This window comes from Cynocephalus volans, chromosome 5 (genome assembly GCF_027409185.1).
Source record: "Cynocephalus volans isolate mCynVol1 chromosome 5, mCynVol1.pri, whole genome shotgun sequence".
Classification (NCBI taxonomy): Eukaryota; Metazoa; Chordata; class Mammalia; order Dermoptera; family Cynocephalidae; genus Cynocephalus; species Cynocephalus volans.
The window spans coordinates 14,699,571-14,725,930 of NC_084464.1; the positions used below are offsets into that span (position 1 = coordinate 14,699,571).

Sequence of the window (26,360 nt, forward strand, 5' to 3'; positions counted from 1 at the left end):
ACAGGTAAGGAATATGCTTCCTTCTTTCCTGCACTCTCCCAACTGCATTTTGTTTTTTTCTTAAATTAAGCACTGTGTTTAACCAGGCTACCTCTGGACCAGATGTCCCTTTCAAAACTGAAGCCAGTGCACCTGATTCCTGGAGGAGAAAGGAGGCAGAGGAAAAATGGCCCAGTTACACCTGCACGTTTGCTTCCTCTCACCGAGAGAGGCACCCTCCACTTAGCATGAGGACAAAAGGTCCTGTGGGTATCCTCTATGGCCCTAACTACCATCTCTGAACAACTAGGAAGGGACTGGAGCCTGGGGTTAGGCCAGCTCTCTGCTGTTTAAAGCAAAGCACTTCCCTGCCACTCTGCTTGCTCCTGGTAGAGCAGAGATGGATGAGAAGGACAATGACTTTGTCTTATTCTTCCCGAAATGCTTGGCCCCTGGCACTATAGCGAGCTTGAAGTAGGAGCCTGGTATATATTGTTAAATGGGTTGATGGATGGAGAGATAGACGGATAGACAGATGGATGAACAGTCAGATAAGAGTGGAAATAAACCTTTTCTTCCCAGAGCTAGTGCTCCTTCTCGACTCAGGCCACAGTCATACAGGCTGAGTATTTTCTCAGGCACCCATAGGAAGAGAGGCACATGGAGGCAAGGGAAAAAAGAAAGAGACAGGTATCAAAGCTCCGGTCCTGAAACATCACTGAACTCTGCCAAGTGCTCAGCCTTGAGCAAGGTGTGGAGAAATACACCCTCCTACACACTTGCTGGTGGGGTTTCGGGCTGGTGCAACCTCTCTGGGAGGGCAAGCTGCATCAAAAGGTATAATTAAGGTTCTACACTTCTAAGAGTTTATAGGAAACCATCATAGTTGTACTCAGAGAATTCTGTGTAAGGACAGTCACAGTAGGATTATTAATAAAAAGACAAAATTGATTCACGAAAACCCAACAGGTTTGTTTTCTTGTCCATCCCTGGTTCTGGACAAACTCAGAAGACTACATGAGGGTTAAGCATAACGCCATTAAATCAGTTGAGCCAAAAATTAAACATGAAGAAGTCGATTCATATGATACAGATTTAAAGAAAATGAGAATTATTCACCCTATGTTGAGCATGTTGCTACCATGAAAGTAACGACTTTTCAAAAAACATTAATTGAAAGACTCATCTAATTTCCCTATAGAGGGAACATGAACTTTTATAACAGCATTATGCCTTCTCACTCCTGCTTATTTATTCTTCCCCTCTTCAAGAGGACTAAACGGCATCTTTAGTGGAATTCCCTGAAGCCAAATTCTCTGCTTTTTCAAGAACAGAAAACTGAACAGCAGCCCCAGCACAAACAGGATTTATTTGCTACCTAATCCGAAGACACTAAAAAAAAAAAAAAAAAAAAAAAAAAAAAATCAAGGAGGTGGCTTTGAAAGCCCAATTAACCCGCTGTGTGAATAAGGAAACAAACCACATCACAGCAGAGGAATCAGTCACGTTCTCTGCCGCGGCTGTCACGTGGAGAAAGCTTGCGTTCAAATCAAATCATGGGCAAAGAACGAGGGTGCTTTCACCAACACTGACACCACAGCAAAGAAAAGCTTCTCCATGAAAGGAAACTGACATAAGCTATGAAAAATGTGCTCTTGAAAAATGATTAAGGCCTCTGGGTACGTCTGTTTGATTCCAAGGTTTTGTCTTAGGAAGCTGAGGGACTTCTGATGTTCTCATAGACTGAACCCACCAGACGTCCCCCGAGTGCACAAACACTTACCTGGTTCCTTCTGCCAATCCGATTTGGTCCTGGAGGCTTCGCAGGGGACTTGATGCTCTGGGGGCTTCCGCCATTCTCGGTGACCTTCCCTACATTCATTACCGCTGACATCATGGTGTTGATGGAAGACAGGTCTGAACCTTCCAAGCCAACAGGTGAACTTGACGTCATTGGGACAGGGGTTTAAGCTTCTAAGAAGCCTCTGCCATAGAACTGAAAACCAGAAATTGCTAGTGTGATCACGAGGAAGCTGAGGCTTCTGTTATAGACAGGTGGTGCTGGCCATGGCTACTATAACAAGTTGGGTCAAAACTGTCCAACACCCTCTTCCTTCAGTTGAAGCCCACTCATGCCCAGAACGATCTACACTTTCACCTAAATGAAGTCTTGGCCTACCAAAGACTAACCGATGACCTTGCTTCCTTTCTGAGTGTATGTCACTGACAGGACTCAAAGTCATGTGAGGCAGGTGTCTTTGCCTTTCCTCATCTTTGCAAGGAGAGGTGAGAAAGGCCACCCAACAATTAGGAAACCCAGGGAGCTGCCATGTGTCCCAAGAACCTAAACTCATTTACTATCACATGAACGTTCTAGATCTAAAAGCTAGTGATGAGAAACTTCAGGTTTCCTTTAACTGTGCTGCTACAATATAGTGATTTTAATGGAAAGCCAGAACTTTATAAGAGATTTGAGAAGCCAACCCTATCAGAATTACAACCAAAATTTCAAATTGACATAAAAAAGCCTGTTTCTTAAAAAAAACACGAGTAGGTAATATACCTATACCCTAGAAAATGGAAAGATACCCCCCCCCCACTGCTAATTACCTCCATTTTCTGCCCCAAATGAGAGACTATGAAATCCCCCCTGCTGCAGCTACCACCTGCATGTGGCAGGAAATGAGTCTGCATTCACGTCTTCTGTTCTCTTGGTATCGCTCCTTGACACTGGAAGGTAAGCAAAGGTAGAAAAATTCAGTGAATGTCTTTTTACTTTGTGAGGAAAAACCTGAAACCATTTATTTTGCCATCATCTCAGACTACTATAGTCACAAAAATATAAGTAGCACAAATGAGAGGCAATTTCTAAAATCTTTTTATTCTCCCCAAACCACATTCTGTGGTTACTTTCCAACCTTAACTGATGTCCCTTGCAGTGCTATCCCCCTCACTCCCAACAGCCAAGATTTTGCATTTTACCTTCTGAAGCTCATATTTATACAATACACCAAATCTTCTTTCATACTGTGCCCCACCACCTCACCAGAACTCTCAGATTCCCACTTGACCCACCTCACTTCTCCACCTAAAATTGATCAAAGACAAAAACAGTTAAGGAATTCGCTAAAGGCTCTGAGTCTAGTTGGTATTAGGTCAGACCTAAAAGAAACCTGGTAACATGAAAAGAATGACCGAAGGGAAAACTATGGCCTGTGGCCCCAAGAAAGCTTACTTCTTCAAGCCATATTCCTTGCCACTGGAAGTACTACAGCTGTAAGTACAGACAACAGTAAGAAATCCATAGGTAAACTGTTTCCCTCATTTTATCTGTGAAGTTCAGTAGCTGAAGCCCTGCCGGTAAGATAGTAGGATATTAAGATAATGTCCTACTAACCTACAGTGTGCATTAATAAATCCTACAAGTCCACAATAGCAGTCCAAGATCAAGCTCAACTCTCAGCTCTAAGGAGAATGCTCAGAAACGACACAGAGAGAACATGATTTCTTGTGGTTTCCTCCTCCAACTTTAGGGGATGTGACCCAGGGTATGACAAACGGTACCACCCACAGCAGTGACAAAGGTGCAGCGTTCCAGAGGCAGAGCAGGAAAAGCCTGGGGACAGAGCTTTAGTAAACGATACTTCCATAGCTGAGAAGTCCCAAGCTCATCCCCTACCAAAAGGGCCAAAGAGAATCTTAGGAACAGTACTTTTCTTGTCGAGAGACAAAACATGCCTTCCTCATTGATAGACGTTTTGAAGATATGAACCAAATGGTTTTCTAAATGGTAGGTAAAAGGACTAACTGCAGAAACATACAATTCAAGACTACTGATCTAGCCATATCTTTTCCCATACAGATAGAAAAGCTATGTTCAAAATGAAATAAAAAAGCCCCAACTGTTGCCTTTCCATGAAGTTTCCTCATGCTAGCAGACCATTTAAAGTTATTAAAAACTGTGCTTCACACTTCCTACTTCTATCTTTGAAAGTTTATTTGGGTGATTTCTCTCTAGGGAAAAAAAACCCCACACAGACACAAGTGCAGACACATGAGTGTGTACACACAAACCTCTTTTCTTTCTTGACATATCACTAACAAAAGTACCATCGGTTCCCTAGAATTTTTCTAACTGATCAGCAGGTAATATGTATGATTCATAAATGAATACCCACATACTGAATTCACCTCATTCTTTTAAATACATCTCCCCCACAATTTTAATGTACGGAAAATTATAAAATAACTGACTAGAAATCTATTGTAATTATGTTATGTCAATAACAGGAAAATGAACCTTTCTACCAATTTATACTAAGAATTTTGAAGATGACCTTGCTTTTGTCTTATTTCTACGTTTAGAGAAGAAAAATATGGTAAAGATTACTCAAATCTGGGAACGTTAGAGTAGACACTTTTAGGACTCAATGTACAACTGTAAGTTACAAAAAATATATTCTAATTCAATCACTGAGTAAGGAAAGAAAGCAGAGAGGAGAGAAATAGTCAACAGGAAAATTGATAAACATATATTCATTAAACAGAACTAAACTGCTTATGAGAATTTTTTTCACAGTCATTATGATATCAAAGATACATTCTTGCACACCACCTAAATGTCTTAAGTATGCAATAATCACTATAGCTGACCAACGCAAGCGCTGACAGCTGCAAGGTTTATCCCACTTGGAAAAAGGGAAAAGCCATGCAAACCTGTTGTTTCCCATTTTGTCTGGACAGGAAGACATTTACTTAGCTTACTTCCTTCTTGGGGATAAAAGTGTAAAGAGTGACACTGCCCACTGGCGACGCCAAGATCACCTACCCTTACTTCCTTTTCCTACTTGAAATGTAAGTAAGTAGCAATACTTATTAAGAGAGATTCTCCTCATCTCTGATCTGAAAGTGGACTTTACAAAATGAAACTCCCAGCTACACTGAGAAGAAAAGAGCCATCAGACTCATCATTGAGAAACCGTATCAAAAGCAACCAATAAGCAGCCCCTTGGAGCTACGAGAAGCTTTCACTCCAGCTTGTCCTTGTGTCTTATGCTGGCGTTCTCCCTTTGGGACCAGGGCAGAAGGGTGCAAAACACAATGTAGCTCGCTGTTCCACATTAGGGGGGAAGAAATCCACCTTAACATTAAGGCTCATCTACGTGATAATTTTACCAGAACCCAGTTGGCTGGTATTGCTGGATTCTACCTGCCCCACACCCCCACACCCTGGACTATACTGGTACAATAACCCAAACTAACAAACTTAAACCTTCTGACACTCAATCTCAGGGAATGGAAGAAAATTTTAACAGTTTAAGGTCCACTTATAGATGGCATTTTTCTTTACAAATATTTGCAGTCCTAGAATTTTCATTCACTCCTCTGCACCATTTCCTCTCCCTGATACCATCCTCACGTGCTGCAAATAAATAAAGACAATAAAACAAAAGATAAAAATCACTGGCCCCATTCTAATGCAATCCCTTTCAACGGGAATCAGAGAAGACCCAGAGTCCTGATGAAGTTCCCAAGTCACAGGCATGATCGACACAGACTGGCCTGGCGTTCCAGCTTTTGACTCATGCTGTCTGGATTTGGGCATACAGAAGCAGAAAGAAAGGAAGGGGGTGTCTGAAGAGCTACTTCCTGGGAGACACACCCTCGGCATCCCAAACCTCAGGCCCATCGGATCAAGAAGAACTAAAAAGTTAACAGTTACGATTTCAATGAGATTTTGTACCAAAGCCTCAAGAGGACCTGGAGAAGAGGGGGACAATTCACAGGGAAGCAGGGGGTATGGGAGGGGACTGCATGGGAAGATTCAACATTCACTGTTACTGTGACCCAAGGAAAGTCAATAAAAGTATGACTGACCTGTTTCCTTGCTCTTATCAAGCTGCCCTCCTTACTGAGGAGCTAAAACTGCCTGGGTCCAAACGTGCGCAGGGTCACACCTCAAAGCCACCACTGCTGGAGCACAAAGGCGGAGCAACCTACAAAAATGAGAAAAGGTGACATTAAAGGGGGGTTAAGACCAGAAATGATCCTGTCTCGGTATAATTTCCTTTACATAATACAGCCAGCAGTCACAAATTACGACAAGAGCCCATTTCCCATCCCCTGCCTGCAATTACAAGCAAGTTGCTCCTCAGCTGAGATGGCCCGTTACATCCATGTGCGCGTGTGTGCCCTGAACAGACAGGAACCCATCCACCCCACCCCAGCAAGTTCCAGCACCACCATATCAGAATGCCTCGGATTGCTGGCCCCGGGAGGAGCTTCAAGCATCCTAGCAGAGCGTTCAGAGATGCAGATGAAGTGCCAGTTTGAAGGGAAAAGCAAGACAGCAGTACTCAGTGCTATCAGACGCAGTGGCGAAAAAAGAAAGGAAGAAATATGCAACTAAACAGTGCCTTGAAGGAAAGGAGAGGCTATTGCATCTTTTCCCAAGTGAAAGGGGAAGTGTTTGTAGCACATGTCAAATAGGACCACATGCATACCTCTCCGTTCTGTACATGCCCTGGAGAGTTTGAGAAAATCTGCTCTGGGCTGCCAAGGGCCTTAGAGCCCTGAGCTGGAAGGGCCAGAATCCCAGAAAACTGGAATGCAGCATTTCCCAGAGCTACGGCATTGGGCCACAATCTCTCTCACTCTCAACACAGCATGCCTTAGCTAAGCTGAACAGTACAAAACTGGAAGACTCAGGAAGTAGAATAAAACCCACACGGACAACATCTGTCAATAAACAATTACTTGAACTATTTTCTCACTTGTCCCCTTTTGGGGCGTCTGGCGACAAGCTGCCCAGTCGTGTCACACGGCTGTCATCTTGAATCTTCCTTGTGTTCTCCACAGATATGACCGAATACCTTCGGCAGGCAAACCCCTGAACTTGGCTGCTTGCTGGATTTGAGAAAGCCCCCTGACCCTCTTCATCAGAAGCAGCCAGCTCTGACACCGAGATTCTCCCAGAACAGTTCTTTTCTCTTTACATCTCACTGCTTCAGTCTTCCATCTCTTGCTTGTGACTTTCTCTTTTGAAAAGTTCTTTGGATTGGGCCGGCCCGTGGCTCACTCGGGAGAGTGCGGTGCTCAGAACACCAAGGCCTCGGGTTCGGATCCCATATACGGATGGCCGGTTCGCTCACTGGCTGAGCGTGGTGCTGACAACACCAAGTCAAGGGTTAAGATCCCCTTACCGGTCATCTTTTAAAAAAAGAAAAAAAAAAAAAAAAAAAAAAAAAAAAGAAAAGTTCTTTGGATTTTAAGCAAAGTATCAGGAAACAAGGAGTAATTTACAGGGACAGCACGAATGGAATATGGAGACCATAAACCCAGAGCCCCCTCATCACTGCCTCAGGAGTTCTCGATGTTTCGTAGGGCGGGACCCTCCTCCTTGAGAATCTGACCCTCCCACAGAAAAACACACACATACTCTACACTCAACATTTTCACACAGTATCAGGGAGCCCAGAAACCCACCCAGAGACAGCAGGATAAAAATCCCCATTTTGCTTGATATATATGACCAACTGCCCTTTAAACTGTGAAGCAAGTCGCTTCTCTTAAAATTCCAATGCAGTATTCAGAAATGTGCAAACAAGACATCTTTTCAGATCATCCCACCCATCTCAACCCATCTCAACCTAAAGACACCTTGGCGAAATTAAACAGGCAAAAAAAAAAAAAAAAAAAAAAAATGTCCAAGTAACTCCCCGGAAATGCACAGGGAACCAAGGGGAAAAGAGGATCATTCTAGAGCAAGCAGGTGAAGCAAAGACTTGACCTTGAAACTTCCATCCTGTGACCTTAGATGTAAATGATCTGAATACTGAGACTGCCTTGCAATTAGGCTGCGCAACAAGTCACTACCATGTTTGTTTTGGGTTCTACTAGGCCTGAGGGACAGAACTTGGAGTGTGGAAAAGTACAAATCATTTCCTGGAAGAAACTTCAAGACACCCCTCACCTCCATCATCTCAGGAAGAAAAGAAAGAAAGAAAGACCAGTTGGGCCCTAGAACATGACTCCGTGGGTGAACTGTGACAAAACAGGCTGGGACTTGGGGGTGGGTCAAGGATGCTGAGTTTCTGGATTTGCATTCCCACAAGGGAGGGGATGCCAGTCCCCAGCCCTGGGGAGATAAGGGACAATGCTAAGCAAAGGCAGAAGGAGAGATTAGTGAGCTTGTCTCCAGGTCCAAGGAGATAGCCATGAAATGATGAAAGATAAAAGGGAAGATCAGCTAGAAACAAAGGGCCTCATCCCAGCTTCTGAAAACCCCAGGGTCCTTGAAGTGAAATCTTAAAATCTGTCCTAAGGCCCCCAGGAAATATGGAGTAAGTTTAGATGTCTAGGATGGCGGGCTTGACAACACTTGCCCGGGATGGGAGTGCTGAGCCTTCAAGGTGTCCACAGGCACCGGGATGGCTGGTCCACACGTGTAAGAGCCTCACTGACTGGTGCGGGCCACCCCAGGCTGGGCTCGGAGAGTGTCATTTAAGAGGCATTCAGATACTGAAATGGTCTACTACTAGGTGGCTTGCCAAGCAGCAAAGACATCTCTTGAAGGATGGGCAGAGTCTTGGCCAGCTGGGGACAGAACCAAAGCAGACTAGATGTTCCACCAGGGCCAAGCCTGTTTGTTCCCTCCCTGCCTGCAAAGCTTAGACTGAACCGGCTCTTCTAACTAGGAGGGCCTCCATGTGCTCTGAAGGCTGAGACAGCTGTGACGCTGGCTCTGAGTTCCAGGAAGGTGATGTGTTTCTTGGCTTAGGGTTCAGGCTGTGCCCTGGATGGGAGGCAACCCATGAAAGTCACCCCTTGCCCCAGGGCTGGTACGGCCTTTGGTAAAGTGGGGCTTTAGAGCGTCAGGAAGTGTCCTCAGCAACCAAGCAGGTCCTGTGCAATCAGGCACTGTGAGCTGCTCTGGCCAGCTCTGGGTGAGGAGGGACTGCTGAGAAGAGGTGGGTTTTTCAGCTCTTGGCACAGGCCACGTTAAGAGAGAAGCATGGAGGTGAAGCAGGAACAACAGCCATGGGACCCAAGATGTGTATGTGGCCTACTCTTTGTCTTCTGAGCTCAAAAACACTCCCCCACCTCTGTCCCCTCCAGACTCTTAAACCTGCCATGCAAGGCTATGGCCTCAGTTTGCCTCTGACTGGTGGCCCAGCAGGCCCTATGGTTACCCTCTCTGCTCAGTTCCTGCCCCAGAATGTCTGCCTCCACTCCTTCCCCGACCCCTTCCCTCAGGGCCATTGTCCACATGGTGCCTCCTGATTTGTGCTGACCCTTGACTATTGGTTCCAAACCCCAGGACACACTTGCCATCATACTTCATCACCATCACCACAGCTAACAACTTTTGGGCACTATGCGCCACATGCCAAGTGCATCGTCTGGTTTCACCCTCATTACGACCACCCTGTCAGGATGAGGCCCACTGTAGAGACAGGAAAACCAAGGTTTAGAGGCAAAGTCACTTATTCCCAGGATCCCAGAGCTGAGTGGATCCAGTTTCTGAACGCTGTTAAGTTTCTTTCGGTGAAAATGTGTGACTCCTGGCACAGGGCTTGAGCACAGATGCTCTCCCTTAGTCACGTTCTCTGGCTTCTAACAATCTTGGTCTGAATCATCTCTGCCCTTCCAGATGCTCAGCGCCTGGCCTCCCACTTCCGCCTGTGTCTAGGCAAGAAAAAGGAGCTCCCCCCAACTCCACCCTCCCCTCTGCCTTCCTTTCTCTGGCAAGAGGCAGGACTGGACTTCCCCCTTGGACTACAGAGTTCACTGCAGCGGGCAAGAGTTTAAACACCGCCCTTAGTGTGCAAAGAGATGGGGGACTCTACCTTCCACACCCTTGTGTTCTAGAAGCAGCCAGGCACGGAGGCTGCAAGGATGCCAGCAGGTCCTGCTTGAAATCCCCAACAGCCCAGTCCTGTCTGAGTGGCTGATCCAACTGATCCCCTAATACAACATGAGCTCAGAAGCAACCTGAGCCCTCCAGGTCACTTCTGTTTTCATGGAAATCAAATGCAGACTTGGAAGCAGCTCTGACAGGGGAGCCCACACTTTTAGATCCTGGGGTGCAGAGGTAGGGGTGCTTGAGACAAGAAGATAACAATGTTTGTGTAGTAAACAGTGGGGGCAGGAGGTGGGGGCCAGTGGCCAGACCACAGCAAACAGTGTGAAGGAAATTTTCCAATGGCCTCACTGAGTTGGCAAGAGGTTAACCTTGCTACTGATCCTCCATCAGAGCCACCCCAAGAGCTGCAGCACCCCAGCCCTGTGTTAGAAGTGCCCCACCCCAGACCTACCCAATCAGAAATGCCCCTGGGGTGGGCCCAGTGTCTGTGTGTGAACAGCTCTCCAGGGGACTCCAGCCAGCAGCTGAACCAAGGATGTCTCTGAAAACCTTCCCTGAGGACTTGGGAGGAGCCACTGGTTTATCACAGCCCTGGAGCAAAAATCAAGGTGCTGCAGTGGAGACTAAGATTCCACTTCTAACTTTGGCTTTATTTACCACAATGAAAAAAATAATAAACAAACACAAGGTGGAGGGGACCTTTTTCCCTTTAATCTCATCAGGACCAGTCTGTGGTGCTTGGGAGGCAGAGCCCTGTGCAACTCCCCATGCTCAGAGCCACCTCTCCAGCAAACAGCGTCTGCCCAGGCTGTGCACCTGAAAAGCTCCTTTGAGGAGTTGGGGAAGAACGGCCTCCAAACTAGAGCACTTCTTCAGCCAGGGTTTCTGGTGGTCCTGGCACCACCCCCTTCTCTAGTGTTCATGGGCAGTGAGACATGTGCAGATAAAGAGTTAGGGAGTATGAGCCCAAGGAAGCAGCCCAAAGTCTCCTTTGGCTCACCATCTACTGCAGGGTGCCTTTCAATGACCCATGGACAGAGAAAGCAAAATGGAAAGGAAATCCTTCCTACAGCCTAGAGCAGCTGCCCCGACTCTGTTTAGATTTAGGGTGCCCCAGTGCTCTTGACCTGGAGCATTTTACCAGGAATAACACAAGCTGCTGATACTCCTTTCAAAAGGAATGTCAACTGTCTTTGCGTAAAGGGACACTTTAATATTTAGTAAAGCGTGGGGAGAAGGAACGGCTTACGGCAGACTGACAGGTTCCATGTGGGAAGCACTTTCTCTGAAAAATGAAAATCACTTGGACATTTTACTTGTTAAATTCAACTTCAGCAGGGAGGCACATGTTGGCTGGGAAGACAGGATCCCTGCCTATCAAACTCATCTCCTTGAATATTTAAAATGTGAGCTGCTGGAAAGGAGGAGACATTTTCTCTGGATGAAACCATCCTGTGGTACCCCATCCTTCTGCCTGCACCTCTCTGCAGGGCCCCTTGCTTCTGTGGAGAATGAGAGAGTCCTGAGTACATGCTTTTCTGCTAGTACGTGAAGACTACAAAGAGGCTGACTCTACTTCCAGCAGCCCTGCTCCGGGGAGCACGTCTTACTGACAGGGTCTAAAGACGGCCAGACTCAAGGCCACGAAACGGCTGCCACATGTCACACAGCGCCCTGCTCCCCAGAGAAGGGGACACGGGCGGTCCTCAGGGCCTGGCTGTGGGAAGGGCAGAGTTCCTGGCCCTCTCCCCAGGCAAACCAGAATTTTCCTAAATGTTGTTTAGTTATTTCATCACTTTCTTGCCTAACTTAGCAGAAACCTGTATTGCTCTCTACTCTGCCCGAAGAAGCTGGTGGGAAAAAGGGGGTGGGCAGCCAAGGTGGCCTGCGTCTGAATAAGGGAGCACCCACCCCAGACAGAGGGCAGAGGGTACCCTCACCCACCCCCAGGGCAGGGAAGGGTCTCCTGGTCTAAGCTGTGCTGCCAGAGATTAAGTTTAGCAGCCCCCGCCCCACCCCACCCCACCCTAAGATCTGCTCTGCTGGCTTATCAGGTAGACACAGGTACAGGAAAGGGTGGGGAGAGGCCTCCACACCACACCTTGGTTGAAGAATTTAAAAATGGAAAAGAACACTGCTATATCTAAAACAGGAAATCAAGTCAGAGTATAACAGAAGTCTAGTGTGTATCCAATTCTGTGTCCTCCAGAGCATCCCCTTACCTAAGAACTACAGGGCATTAATTATTTGTGGCATAAACTCTGTGCCAGAAATGTGCTAGGCACTGTACGTATATTTAATCCTTCCCCAAATCTTATAAGGTAACGATTAGGTTATTTGCTGGATATTACACAGCTCTTGAGGGGCAGGGACAGGATTCTAGCCTGGGGTGGCCTGACTTCAAAATTCTTGTACTTTCCACTGCACCACAAAGAGGATCACTGAAAAGCCACTCAGAGAAGGGTGATAAGCAACACAGAGGACTGGGAAACTGAGTCAGGAAGACAACAAGAAATGGCTGAAGGAACTGCAGACACAGAGCTGGCTACAAAAGCTGCAGGACTGGCGTGTGCAGGAGGGGCACACATCTCAGGGGCCCCCCACGGCAGGGACGAGGTATGGGTAGGAGGCACAGAGTAGCAGCCCTGGGTCTACATGCTTCTTTAAACACAAGCTTTGCACAACTAGAGCAACCCTTGGACAGAATGAGGCCTGATTAGGTGATGAGTCTGCTGTCCCTGGGAGTGTTCAAGCGGAGGGTAGTAATCATTCAGTCCTGCAGCAGGAGGCAGACCAGGTTAGAACTCTTCTGACTTCCAGATTCTGCACTTCTAAGAAGATGGTCCCTTTTTCATAATACTGCAGTATTCAGAAGGGTAGAACAAACTGCACAACATGGAGTCTTCAATCTTGGACCCACTTAACTGTCTGAGCCTCGGCTCTCCCATCTGGAAAGTGAAGCTGATAATACCTGCCTTCCTTACCTTACAACATAGAAATCAAAGGAGTACTTGTTAAAATACCCACAGATAGCACAGCACTCTTCAGTGGGAGCTACCGATGCTATGCTATTCACCTCCCATAGTCCCGTTCATCACCAGGCTGGGTCTCCCCTCCTCAACTCACCCGCCTGCTCCCCTACTGGACTGCCAAAGCTGTGAGGGCAGAGGCCCAGCTTGATGAGCTTCTAAAAGAATTTCCATCTCAGCCTACAAACTGATTGATTTAAAAACAAATATAATTTGGCTTATGAGAATACAATCCCAGTGACAGTAACGAATGGAACAGCTGCTGACACACTCGCCACGCTGCACAGCCAGCAGGAAATAAAAGCCCTCTGGCTGCAGCTTGCTGCTTCATCAAGGAAGTGCAGCCTGCTGGCTCCCGCAGAACACGGCTCCCTCCTCCCCACAGTCACCAGCACCTCGCCTCGCCCAGCTGCAGCCCCTGACTACAGTAACTAGCCCCACACTTGCTGGCAACTGGACTATTGTAACTGGATTGTTCTGGACACTTCTCTGAAGTGGATCTAAGTATCTCCAGTCACATTTACAGCTTTTGGGAAGAAGCTGGGGTAAAGTTCAGCAGCAGATTGCAGAGCATTTTAGGCAATATCCTGCAACTCTTTCAGAGGCCCCGAGGTCGCACGGCTGGCCTCCTGACATGCTCGGGTAAAGGGTGCAGCAGAAACAGGATTCTCTACTTCTCCTCAGAGGAGGAGCTGTGTGCAAGCTGAGCAACCCCAGGGCAGGTGGTAAACCTCAGATCTGGGCTTCAAATTCCAGAATTCAGGGCAGTTTCAGGCTGACACTCCTTAGAAAACCAATATGACTCTGTGGAAGATAAGCGCTGCCTGAAACATTTCTCCCCTCACAGCTTAGAGAAGGCAACGGAAGCTGCTCTCCTTGTCCAATGGAAAGTAGTCAGCTGTGGTCAGAATTTCGCAGCAGATGATCAAGACGCTCCTAGCCGTCAGCTGAGGGTGACTGTGCTGGCTGGATTTACCATGCCAACTCCAAGCAGCTGGACGGGCTGCCCTCTGTGCCATGCAGCGAGTGACCTTTCCTTTCCCCACACCCCAATTTTGCCTCTAAGAAAAACACTCATCACTATATCTACGAAGACAAACAAATACTATGAGATATAAGTGGTTGGGAAGAGCTCACACAAGCCAACCAACCAAAAACATGGGCAAGCAGATGGCTTTTCCTCAAACTGAGCAAACCAAAAGTGACGACGGGGCAGGATGGCCCCTGAGAGAGCCCATGTGCTAAGGGGAGAAGAGGTGGCACGTCCCAAGCACTAAGAGGCCAGACCAGCAGAGGCACCTCTGGGAAGTAAGGCATCGGGGGGGTGGGGGTTAGCGTGTCCCTCCAGGAAGAAGTCCCAGGCACACTGGCCCTACTGGCAGCTCAGCTGGGTGATTAGTTCACAACAACTGCCCTCCCTGGGAGGTCTAACTGCACTACTGATTCACCACCACCGAGCCCCCCAGCTCAGCAGGGTATGAAACCAGCATCGTGTCCCCAAAGCACACTTGTTCAGTTGCCCTGGATTGAGCTCATACAGGGCACAAACAGGCCCAGGCTCTTAAATGTGGGTGAACATTTTACAAGCCCCACCCTGAAACAGATAACCCCTTTGCAAGCCCCTAAACTTCCCCCAAATGTTACAAAGAAGAAGACGGAAAACCGGAAAGGGAAGATAAATACCAGCAAGACAGGTCCCTTTCCTTAAGCTATCGCACAAGCTGAGTGATAATTCAGCCAGCATCAGAAAGCACCAGAAGTACCCCTAAAAGGAGATGGGCACCCCATGGAGAAATGTGCTCCAGCTGCTCAGGAGGGCTGGGCGATTCCCAGCAACCCACAGATCTTCCTGCTCATCTGCTCAGTCCAAGGGTGGCCAACATTTCCATTTGGTCCCCACAGGTCAGACACCTCAACCTCTGTAGCACACAGATTTGGCAAGTCAAGCTAATGCTCTAAGCAGTATGTAACGTGAACATTCCCAAACAAAAGGACTGGCCTCTACCAATATTTTCATGATGTGAAATTGTTCTAGAACACTTGTGAAGCCAGGTCCTGATTCTAAAATAGAGTCCTTCAACACACCAGCAGTTGTAAAACTGAGCAATCTCTTGCTAACCCCCTTTACTTCACTTGAATGCATGTGATAAAGGCACCTTCGTGTTGTTCAGAAAGAACATCCCCACTCTTCCCTTTTATCTCCCCTTAACAGTTTGCCATCCAGTGATAGGCGGGGCCTGGCCTCCAACAGCCCACACTTTTATCTCCAGCTGACCACACGAAGCCAAGGGCTGGACTTCCTGCAGCCTGCCTAGAGGGGCTGTTTGACTTGTTTAAAGTACTTGCCTCCAGAACCTTGGAACAATGCCTGAGCAACACCTACCCGGCATCCATTTCAGCTCCAACTTTAACAGCCTCCAAGTCCAACGACTAGCACTCCCTGTGCCTCCGTGTGGGAGAGGCTTAATGCTTCCAAGAAGAGAACTTACTTTCTGGGCTCACTTACATATTTGTTTTCTGCCTGCAGCAAACACAGGAGCTGTCTTCATCAAAGTCCAGAAACCCCACGTTAGTTACAGTAGCTAAGCAGTTTATACCATTACTATTAAAGTAATTCATCAGCATTTAATACCATCCTGTAGCCACTAGAAGTCAGAGCAGTACACTGTGTGCTTGCTTGCACAAGCACATGTCCCGGAATACACTAGACCCCTCATCTCTGGAGTGAGGCCAGGCCGTGGTCTTTGATGTCCCTTCCAGCCCTGACTCTGCACCTGAGACTCGACTCTGTCAGGATGTCTGGGTGTTTTTGGGTCTGGTCTCAAAAGCACTCCCATCTACCTGGTGCTAAGAGCTTTTCTGTGAATATCCAGCAGCAGCATCCACTTCTCATGCATCAGTGGTTGTGAGACTGTGAGGATCACTTATGGGATGGGATGACCGGAGGGAATTCACCCCTCAGAGGATACGGGATGCTGACTCCCTGCCACATGGGTGGGGTGGGGTGTGCATTTCCCAGCCATCATATCAGCATCTGTGAGGTTAATGGGGTAAGAGGATAACAGAATCAGATGTTTACATCAGTCCCCCCAGACAGAGTATAAAGAATCTTCCCAGAATTAAAGAGCAGAGAAACGTCCCCACCCCTCACAGTCTCACAGGTAAGAGGGCTGGGTGGGAGGCTGGACATGGGGACAAAGGGGAGTGGTGGGGACTGGTGACAGTTGTGAGGTCCTAGAGAGAAGGGTGGGGCGAGTTGCAGAAGCCAGGGTTTGGCTGAGTCCGCAATACCAGCTTCTATGCCGACACTCCAGAATGGAGCCAGTCTTTTTTTAGGATCTTTTTTTATGAGGCTAGATAACAGACAAGAGTAAGCCACGCTGTGCCTATCCACATGGCCGTCTCCTCTAGCCATGGGCCCTGGCCCTGCCAGAGGCCCATGAGGGAACAGAGCCAGCTAACCAGTTGGGCCCCACTGGCCACAGGCAAGTACTCTTCAGCATCCTCAATTTCCTCCCAGCCATGAAGTCAGGAACAACCTGTACAGACAAAGAAAATAGAAACCTTGCGAAACAACGGCATCTACCGTGCTCACTGGATATGCCCGAGGACACTCTTTCAAAGCCCTTGATGATGCTTCATTACAATTCTGGAAAGAAAATGCAGTTCACTACACCCAGCACACACACGTTCACACAAACCCGATTTCATGTTGTGCCAGCCCCACAGCTAAAATGCACAGTCAACACAGAATTGGAGAGACCAGCCTCAGTTTCTTCATTGATTTAGAATCCTAACTAACACATTTCCATAAAGCACATTAGATGCCAGTGACATCCTGGCCTGTTCCCAGTCTGGAAACAAAATTTTCCTAAAGGCAAAAAAAGAGGTCGAACAGACTATACAACAACTGGCTACCTGGTCACAGTGAAAATGCTTCTTTGCAGAAAAGACAAGGACATAAGAAAACAAAAACAAAAACAAACAAAAAAACTCACCATCTCTTTATTCCTTGTAGTTTACCTTTAATGCCATGCTCTGGCCAAGGCAAGAATAATCCTTTCAAGACTTCCCCCACAAGAAACTACTAAGTGTGGTGACAACTTTTTTAACCCTGCTAGCCAAGATTCACTTTTAATAGGATGAGAGTTTGGAAGATGAATATGCAAAGTAATTGTAGTTCCACCTATCTTACGTGAAGATTTTGAAAGTACCATGCCTTGGTTTTAATTATGTATTCTGTACAACCCAAATTTATAATCAAATACATTGTTAGCAATCACAACATTAAGCAAATGTTTCTTTAATTTTTTTAGATTGTAGAAAGAAAAAACAAAGGGACACATTAATGTATCAATGTTGACAGGCCTCAGAATTCCTATAGCTTCTTCATACTTATTCTATAGCTTCAGCCACAAAGCAAACATTTCATTTAAAAAAAAAGGGGGGGTGGTCTCCTCAGTTTCCTGCAATGGGAGTTCCAAGCCCATTCTTATTGGAATGTGTCCAATCCAAATCCTAAGAGAAGGTGCAGGAAAATGTGCATTCTCTGCAAGGTGTTAAAATTCGTTGCTTAAAATGTTCTATACTATTTTTTTCTCCCCTACATGCTGGGCAAGACTTGGCATTAGTGTGAACACCTGAGAGACAATGATGGTCCTCCTCAGACCTCAGGGTCTATTAACATTCCAGATGGTGGAAGCACCAAGTGCTGCAAGACTGAGCCCTGGCTGCAGAGGCTGGTAGGCTGGGGAGCTAGAGCACACACACAGACAAAGTCCAACTCCTGGGAGATGGGGAAGGAGAAGAACGCTGTAGGGGCCGCGGGGCTCACAGAAGGAAGAGTCATCAGGGGAAGGGGAATAGTGCAAAAGCAACCGTGAACCTGAAGAAAGGACCCAGCTTCCAGCCAGAACATAGCATGGAGAAAGCATGAGCTCCTAAGTGCCTCCACTTTCACCCTCCTCCAGTGAAATGAGAAAAAAATCCATTTGTTGAGTTTCTAACAATGCTAAATTCATTCACTTTTCTAGGTTAAAAGGCCCTCTTTAAAAATGAGATGATTTTTAGGAGATGGTTGAGAATGTTTTTTAATGCCCTTACTTGGCAAGAGAAAAAAACGGCAAGCCCGTGTCTTACTGCAGAAGTTTTGCCTTGTTTCTGGCCCATGACAACAACCCCCTGGGAGCCGTGGGAGTGCACCACCGCGCTGTGAGAAAGGAGGGAGAGTGGAGTGGGGGAAATGGCCAAGATGCGGCTGGCAGAATGATGCTGAGGTCAAGGTTCTATCGAAGAGGGATGAACTTTCTCCTGCAGCTGTGGAAACCCACTGAAAGGGCCGTTTTTTTTTTAAAGACTGGGATGAAATAATCATATCTATATTTTTAAAAAGCCCTTGGAAGCAGTTTAAAAAATGGATGATCAGAGGCACATAGCCCAGTTAGGAGGCTACTGTAATAGTCCAGAAACAGACACAAAGAGGTGGGCAGGAGTGGGGTGGGGGGAACCAGACCACATCCCGGAGGGAGAACTGAAAGCAGGCGAGACGGCCTGGCTGTGAGGGTCAGGGCGGCATCCAGACGACAGAGTGGGTGGCAAGGCAGTACACAGAAATGAAGAAAATTCCCAGCACAGGAGAGAATAAAGAGCATGAAGCAGGATGGAACTGGCTATCCAGTTAGCAGGATTCAGAGGGGAGTTTTGTTTTGAAGAAAACCTGCAACTGTCCATAGCCAGAGAGGACCAGATGGGAAGAGAGGAAGGTCTGGGGGCGCTGGGGAAGGAGGAAAAGGGGGCTCCCAGGCACAGGAAGATGGAACACTGTGGCTGAACGTAACATGTAACACAGGTCCATATGAATTCAATTGTCAAACAGGACTCTACTAACAAAACTGACCATCATAAGATGCTAATGGTGGTGGGGGGGGGGGGGGTGTGTGCTTAAAAAGGCTTAACTTACAGAAAGCCACAAAACTTCAAATTTTTTCTCTCAAAAAGCCTATCACATAACTAACATGTTAGAAATTGGATAAAACATTTTATTGAATTGTCAGGATCTTGAGTGGTGCTGTCTAGTTGCTGGGCATGTCCTCAGCCTGCACTTTCCAGTACGGTAGCCGCTGGCTACATACGGCTGCTGAGCACTTGAAATGTGGGTAATGAGACTAATGAATTAAATTTTTTAATTTTATTTAAGTCTAATTTAAATTTAAGCAACTGCACATGACTAGTGGCTGTTGCACTGAACAGTGTAGGTCTATGGAATTTTTTTTCTCCAGTAATCTTGGATTACTACAGATGCTCCTCAATTAATGATGGGGTTGCATCCCAATGAACCCATAGCAAACTGAAAATATCTTATATTGAAAATGCATTTAACACCTAACCTTGATCATGGCTTAGCCTCGCCTACATAAAATGTGCTCAAAACACTCACATTAGCCTACAGTTGGGCAAAATCATCTAACACAAAGTCTATATGATAATAAAGTATTGAATATATCATGTGATTTACTGGATACTGTACTGAACGTGAAAAACAGAATGGTTGTACTCAAAATACTTTTTGTAAGTTGAAAAATTAAGTCAAACCATCTGGGGTGTCTAGTCCTTAATTTGTTTGCTTCTTAGGGTTTTTAAGCCCCAAAGCAGGAATAAAGATAATCCCGTATGGTTTCACCTGCAGGCATGGGAGGGGAGTTATCAGATCCCAGAAGTAACTTACTTTGCCCAGTGTTTATAAGAGTTTCAGTGTATAGAGGGAAATAACCTAGGACACCAACAACAGAGGGACATCTCCTAAGCAGGCTGAGCTCTCCCAGGTAAGTCAGCACCACCCTGCCCCATCCACCCAAAACCTGCTCAAACCTGGTCCCACCTCAAACATGACGGTTAATGTGTAAAAACATGGGAAAATGTTTATAAAGTTAGGTCGAATTTAAAAAGCAAGTTGGTACATTTAATGATTCTATGCTATCATAACTATTTATGGATAAAGTCTACAGGCTATCTGAGATAAAGTACAGTATCCCCCTTATCTGCAGGGGATGAGTTCCGGAAACCGTGGATAGCACTGAACCCCATATGTTTTACGTTTTTTCCTATTTTTACATACCCCTAATAAAGTTTAATTTACAATTAGGCACAGTAAGAAACTAACAATAAATAATAATAAAATAGAATTACAACAATACTCAGAACAGCTTGCAAATTAAAACTTATGAATTGTATTTTTTGAAATTTTCCATTTAATATTTTTGGACTTTGATTAACTGCAGCGAACTGAAACCGCGGATTAGGGGGGCTTCCATATGTGCCATAGGAACATAGTGATTTTTATTTTATTTTTTTACAGATGACCAGTAAGGGGATCTTAACCCTTGACTTGGTGTTGTCAGCACCACGATCACCCAGTGAGCTGACCAGCCATCCCTACCTGTGGCCTTGGTGTTATCAGCACCACACTCTCCTGAGTGAGCCACGGGCTGGCCCAAGATTTTTAAAAATAAAAATATAGGAGCTAGCTGACTAGCTCAGTGTGGTGCTGATAACACCGAAGTCCAGAGTTCGATCCCTGTACTGGCCAGCTGCCAAAAAAAATAAGTAAAATAAAAATATAATTTAATGTCACAATTTTTTACAATTTAAAATTTTAAAAAATATACAAGAAAGATGTACCAGCCAGCTGCCCCCCCCCCACAAAAGTCACACCCTAGAAACCGTATGTAAAATTTGCATGGTATTTGTTTTTTGGAAAAGAGTCCATAAATTTGATCATATTTTCAAAAGGACCTATGATTCCTAAGAAAGGTCGGAATTACAGTAGTGGCCTGAGCCTCAGAAGATTTGATTCCACCTTTGGAGAGTTAAGGTCACCAAAGGTTTTTTTGTTACTATTGCCATCAGGCAGCCCCAACAATAAGTGAAAACTGGCAACACCAACTTCCCTAACTTTCCCTTTTCTTGTGAAGGTGGGATAAACCATGTAATTCACTTAAAACAGTATTGACACATGGCGATCTCAATAAATGCTAGTGAACTCAATTCCCAAAACAATCCTCAGTGTTTCCTACAGACAGCTATAATTTTAAAACAGAAGTCATCCTAAGGAAAGGGGGGAGGGAGGTCATTGTGAACCCCGTCCCTGTCACTGCCTTTGCCTGGTTTTGTCGTTTCCCCTCCCTGCCAGTTATTACAGGAACGACTGTCGGGATTCGAGTTAGTTTCTCGGTGGTGACTACTAGGTTAGAAGTTTCTGAGTGTGTACTGTAAACCATCTCTAGGCCATCGAAGTTACTGGGGATGTTTTCTGTAGGTGTAAATATGGCCCACACACTATCAATTCCTGGGAATCTCAAAAGGGTGGTCTCCTGGAGGAAATTTGTTCTGCAATTAAGAAAAGGTAATAGAGGCCTTAGTCTTTTAAATGGAAGCCAAGAATTAAAACTGAGTCCCCTCATGCACTGAACAGTTCTGCTTACTTAAACTGCAATGCATAAATAGGCTATAAAAGGAGGGATTATATCAACTATAAAACTCAAGAGTCATAACCAAGGAAGGGGAAAAGTGACCATGATTACAAGGTGCTTGGGGGAGAGCGGGAGCTAGCTCAGTCCTTGTTTTCTCATGTATCCTTTGAAGATGAAAACTAACCAATTTTTTCAGGCCTTCAAGCTGTCAAGTGTTTAAAAAAAAAAAACTATCTGAAAAAATAGACAAGCGGGACCTGTAATCTCCCTTCAAATGACTTGGGGGAAAAATACTCCACCTAAAACGCTCAAAAATTTCTTGATGATAAAAATGCATGTCAGTTTCCTCAGTTAGTAACTACTGATCCACTACTAGACTGGGGGCAGGGGATAAGGCCCTCCATGAGCTCACCACCTAGGTGAGGGGAAAAAAAGCAAGCAAGCATGAGAGGGAAAGAGAACTAAGTACTGTCTATGCAATACTAATTTTAAGTCCAGAAAGAGCAGTGATTAGTAAGGACTGGCTAGTGTACGTTGGGGGGGGGGGGGGGGGTGCAGTGGAAGAGAGGCTGGAAGGACCATGAGAAGACGGGGGCCAGGTTCTGCCGATGAGCAGAGAATCATCACAGAGGGTCGTGGGGGCAAATTGCAGGAGCTGGGAAAGCTGGGGTTGGGTCTGGGGCAGCAGGGGGTGTAGGCTCAGTGCAGGCTGAGAAAGATGATGTAAGAATTTTATGAAAACCTGTCTGAACATGGTATGGGACTGCAGGGAAGGGAGACCTGTCTAGAAAGGGGAACAAAGGGAATAGAGACTGGGAGATAAACCTGAACAACTCTCAAAGAAATGCTGAGACCTGCAGGCAGGCTGGAGAAACCTATGGAGAGGGCACAGGGAGAAGAGCAGTAATTCGCTCTTGCCACAGGCAAGTGTCCTGGGGCACTCAGATGATTGGGAAGAAGTTTTAGATTAGGTTTTAAGTTTTAGATTAGATTTAGAGGGGTTGGGCCAAATTCTTTTTTAGAAACTGAACGTGGAGAAATGGGGAAGGATCCAGAAGGTCGTGGTACTGTGGGATTAACATACTGATGAGTGCGCGTGTGGGATGGACCCCTCCCCAGTTGCCAGGCCTGAACCAGGTGAGCTGAGATCAGGAATAAGAGGTTCAACAGGGAACATGAAGAACACCCCTGTTAAGCCACAGAGATAGGAAGAAGGGCTGGCAAGAATGAGGTCCTCAGGAGGGAGGAGAATGTGGTGTCCATATGACAGAGAAAGCATCAGAAGGGAGTGGGCAGAGCCCCTCTCCTGGGTTTGCAAAGAGGAAGAGAACAGAGAGGATAACGGGAGGGGTGCACAGGAGGGTCCTGTGTGGGCTGATGATCTCTCAGGCACACAATAGGCACTCAAATATTTTACTGACTAGTAATCTTCAGAAAACAGGCAGTCAGGTCCTATGCTGTGGGAAGGAAGAGAAAAAGGGAATTGACGGCTTCAGGAGCAAAAGACCCCAGGGAGCTGACAAGAGGCAGCCCAGTGGCCATCAGAGAGAAATAAAGGCCTCCCCAGCAGCTGACCAGAGGGAAAGTCCTTAGTTAGCGCAGGTATTCATAGCCACGTAATCTCAAGGTGCTCCTGAACAAGATCAGGCACTTTAAAACCCTCTGCCCCTACTCAGGGTGCGTAGGGTATCCTGTTTCCTACTCTGATGGCTGACTAAGGAGAAGGGAGGAAAACCTCCTTCTTTCAGATGGTTACATCTTATATTCCAGCTGACGGAGGCAAACCTGTGACTTTTCTTGCAACAGATGCCCATTTCCCACACATAGCCTCTCTTCTAGACAGTAAACAAGTGGATTCTATACACAAACACCCGGGGCACCAGGTCTCTGAAAAAAAAAAAAAACATTCTCCAAACACCCAACTCAAAATGGCTTTCACATTTTTTGTCCAGGCTGAACTTGACAATTCTAAACCAGATGTGCTCAGTGCGAAATATGGCCGGGAGATCTGAGAGGAACTGGCTGGGGTTCCTTCTTAAGGGGCACAAAGCCCACCAAGAGCAGTGTGCCCTGGCCTCTCATGCAGGTTCAGTTCGTCTGGGCAAATCTGTGATTCAATTAGTGTGAGTTCAGTTGCTCTTTTTTAGGTCAGTTCTTTCTTCTTTTGTTTAGATTTGAATCACAGTTTACTTCAATTGTCTACACCTCTGCTGGAGTACCTAAACAACTGAACCATCTAAAGTGATGAAGACAAAGAAATGGACAGAACCTCAAAACAACTTCAGCAAACAGTCCCCCCCCTTCTCCCCTCCACCACCTCTGTTCTCTTCAGTTACAAAGTCCAAGACCAGCAACTGTTTCTCAAAGGAGAATTCTAGACTCTACGTCTGAATGTGAAAACCCCGTGGTTAAGCCCTGGCTTGCAGAAAACTAAAAATTTCAGCCATCCTAGAATGAAATGTTATGTTCAGAGCTATACAAAGCTTAGCAGCTGTTTCCAGCCAACACGAAACCCGAAAGGGGTGATGCTATCTTTATCCTCTACCTAGAGTCAAAGCCTGCACGGTCCTGGGCAGAGCTGCCAGCGAGCCGTCTCGGTTCAAGTCTGCTGAGCACGAGAGACAAAGACGGCAAGGAAATGCACGGGCCAGCAAAGGACCCTTAATGACAACAAATAATAGACCCACCTGGAAGAAAGAAAATGTAGTTAATAATTAAAATATTTTAAGGATGCAAGGAAACAAGCAGTTCTCAATGCCATTTGGAAAACCCTTTTTCAACCAGTTCAAAATTCAAAAGATTAGGTGGCATCTACCTAACTCTATCTGAGTTTTCCAAATGAAAGGGGGAGAACCCTTTTATCAAGTTTCTCGGAAGGAAAAACATTTTCTCTATTAAAACTGAAGTCCAGCTCATAAAGACTGAATAGAAACCCTCTTCAGACCACCTGATGGAATCTGGCCTCGGATATGCATCTCAGGAGGGCAGAAGGACGATGAAAAATGAAAGACCAGAGAAGAATCAAAAGACAAGGCGATGAGAACAGGGCCTCTCATAAGCCTGAGGATTACACGTGGGTTAACTGAAGAAAATGCTCTCCTAGTGCAACTGACCTACCTCACTCTGATAAACCACTTCCCACTAGCTCCTTCAGTCTACCTAGAACAACCAGGTTCTATTTACTGTTCAGTTTTAAATGACTGTGCCAACAATGTCACCAGCACATGTAAACCACCAACACATGAAGCTCACGGTGAGGGACCTTAACTCATAATATGAACTGTTGCTGGCACACCGCGCTTCCTGCTAATTCTGATAGACTCTCTCCATTCAAGAAAATTGAAAAACTACTGCAGGGCCTGGTGTGTTACCATGCAAAGATCAGCCAGCTGAAGCACAGAGTGGCTAAGGAGTGGACTCTGCAGTCACACTACCTGGGTTCAAATCCTGCCTCTACCACTGGCCAGCTATAGTAAGTGGGCCGGACCTTGTGTCACTACCCTTACAAGTTACAGAACCTCTCTGTGCCTCAACTTACTCGTCTGCAAGATGGGGACAATAACAATACCTACTTTATATGGTTGGAGTGAGACATAGATGAGTTAAATTTGTAAGGTGCTTAAACATGTCCGGGACATATAGTACAACCCCCAGAGTGCTTGCCACAATCATCTACATACTCATACCTGTGCATATGCCTACTGCTCATACACACTAGCAAGTGGCTATCAGTGCTTCAGGTTTAATTCACCAGTCATGAGTTCAACAGGTGTTAATGACATTCCATTCACCTAGAGCCTTCCTCAAACTTTAGCCTGCACCTGGAAAGCTAATGATAACAGACTGCTAGGCCCCACCCTCCAGAGTTTCTGATTCAGGAGGGCTGGGACGGGCCTCACAAGTTCCCAGGTGACACTGATGCTGCTGGTCCAGGAACTACACTAATTTTTTTTTGGTGGCTGGCTGGTACATGGGGACCACATTTTGACAACCACACCTCTGTAGTGCAGTTAACTCAATTCAAAGCTTCAGGCCTAAGCCTTACCTAGTTTATTTATGTGCACAGTGAGCGTTACGGGGATGAAATGAGAAAGAAGAGTAAAGCAAAGACGTTCACCACTCAGAGAATATCCATACGTTCCTCTACATTTCCTAGCACCCCCATTCCTCTGCAGTCAGGAAGGTCACATGACTAGTTCTGGCCAACGGGCTATAAGCACCAGTGACAGGCATCACTGCAGGCCAAAGCTTTTCAAGGCTGATGTGTACCCACTGGCTCTTTGCTTACAGTGCCACCTGGAAGCATGTGATATGGCAGGGACAGTTATAAGATGAGAGCAGCCTGGATCCCTGGGTTACTGCTTGGAAAGGAGATGTACTAGAGAGCTGCTAGACCAGCAGGGGATTTCACACCAACAAGTAACAACGTGTTATGGGTTGAGCCCCTGAGTTTTCAAGATATGTTTGATACTTCAGCATAGCTAAGCTCAACTTGACTTAAACAATGCCCATCATCGTAATAAAAAGAGTACCCACATCATGTCTTATTAAATCCAACCTATCAAACACAGATGTGAGGTATTTTATACAATCAGTTAGCCAGGATTCACTTCTATTCACTAAAATAAATGATTTTTTTAAAAACTTCCCATTTTGGGTCTGTTTCTCACCAAATATAAGAATTCTTCACTGCAATATGATTATGTAACAGTTGCTAATCATTTAGAAAGCTAAAAATGCTAAAGAAAGTATAAAAAAAGTGAAAAGTAAATAAACTGAAGGATTTGGATCAACAGCCCCATGAAACAAAGCATATGAGGGGCCTTCAGAAAGTTCATGGAAAGATTTGTATTATCTTTTAATACTATTTTTCCACAAACTTTTTGAAGTACCCCTGTGTACCTCCTCCTACCGGAATCCTTTAACTCTAACTCAGCTCCTGCAAAGCAGAACAAGAGTAAAGGGTTTCAATTTTATCTACTTAATCATGTGTGAACTGATAAACTATTTTGCCCAAAC

General features: G+C 45.9%; 1 protein-coding gene across 7 annotated transcripts in view; it reads right to left on the reverse strand.

Annotated features, from left to right (window-relative positions):
* RREB1 (ras responsive element binding protein 1) overlaps window positions 1–26,360 on the reverse strand; it is a 124,591-nt gene that overhangs the window by 58,975 nt on the left and 39,256 nt on the right. For 6 of the 7 annotated variants that reach the window (XM_063096607.1, XM_063096606.1, XM_063096604.1 and 3 more), the window contains exons 2-4: window positions 5,857–5,975; window positions 2,590–2,709; window positions 1,763–1,975 (exon numbers count right to left, since the gene is read on the reverse strand). In XM_063096607.1, the coding sequence (XP_062952677.1) occupies window positions 1,763–1,933 (171 nt within the window). In that variant the 5' untranslated portion in view covers window positions 1,934–1,975; window positions 2,590–2,709; window positions 5,857–5,975. Of the gene's footprint in view, window positions 1–1,762; window positions 1,976–2,589; window positions 2,710–2,961; window positions 3,025–5,856; window positions 5,976–26,360 lie in introns of those variants that run through there. The other variant, XM_063096603.1, reaches the window with a different exon arrangement.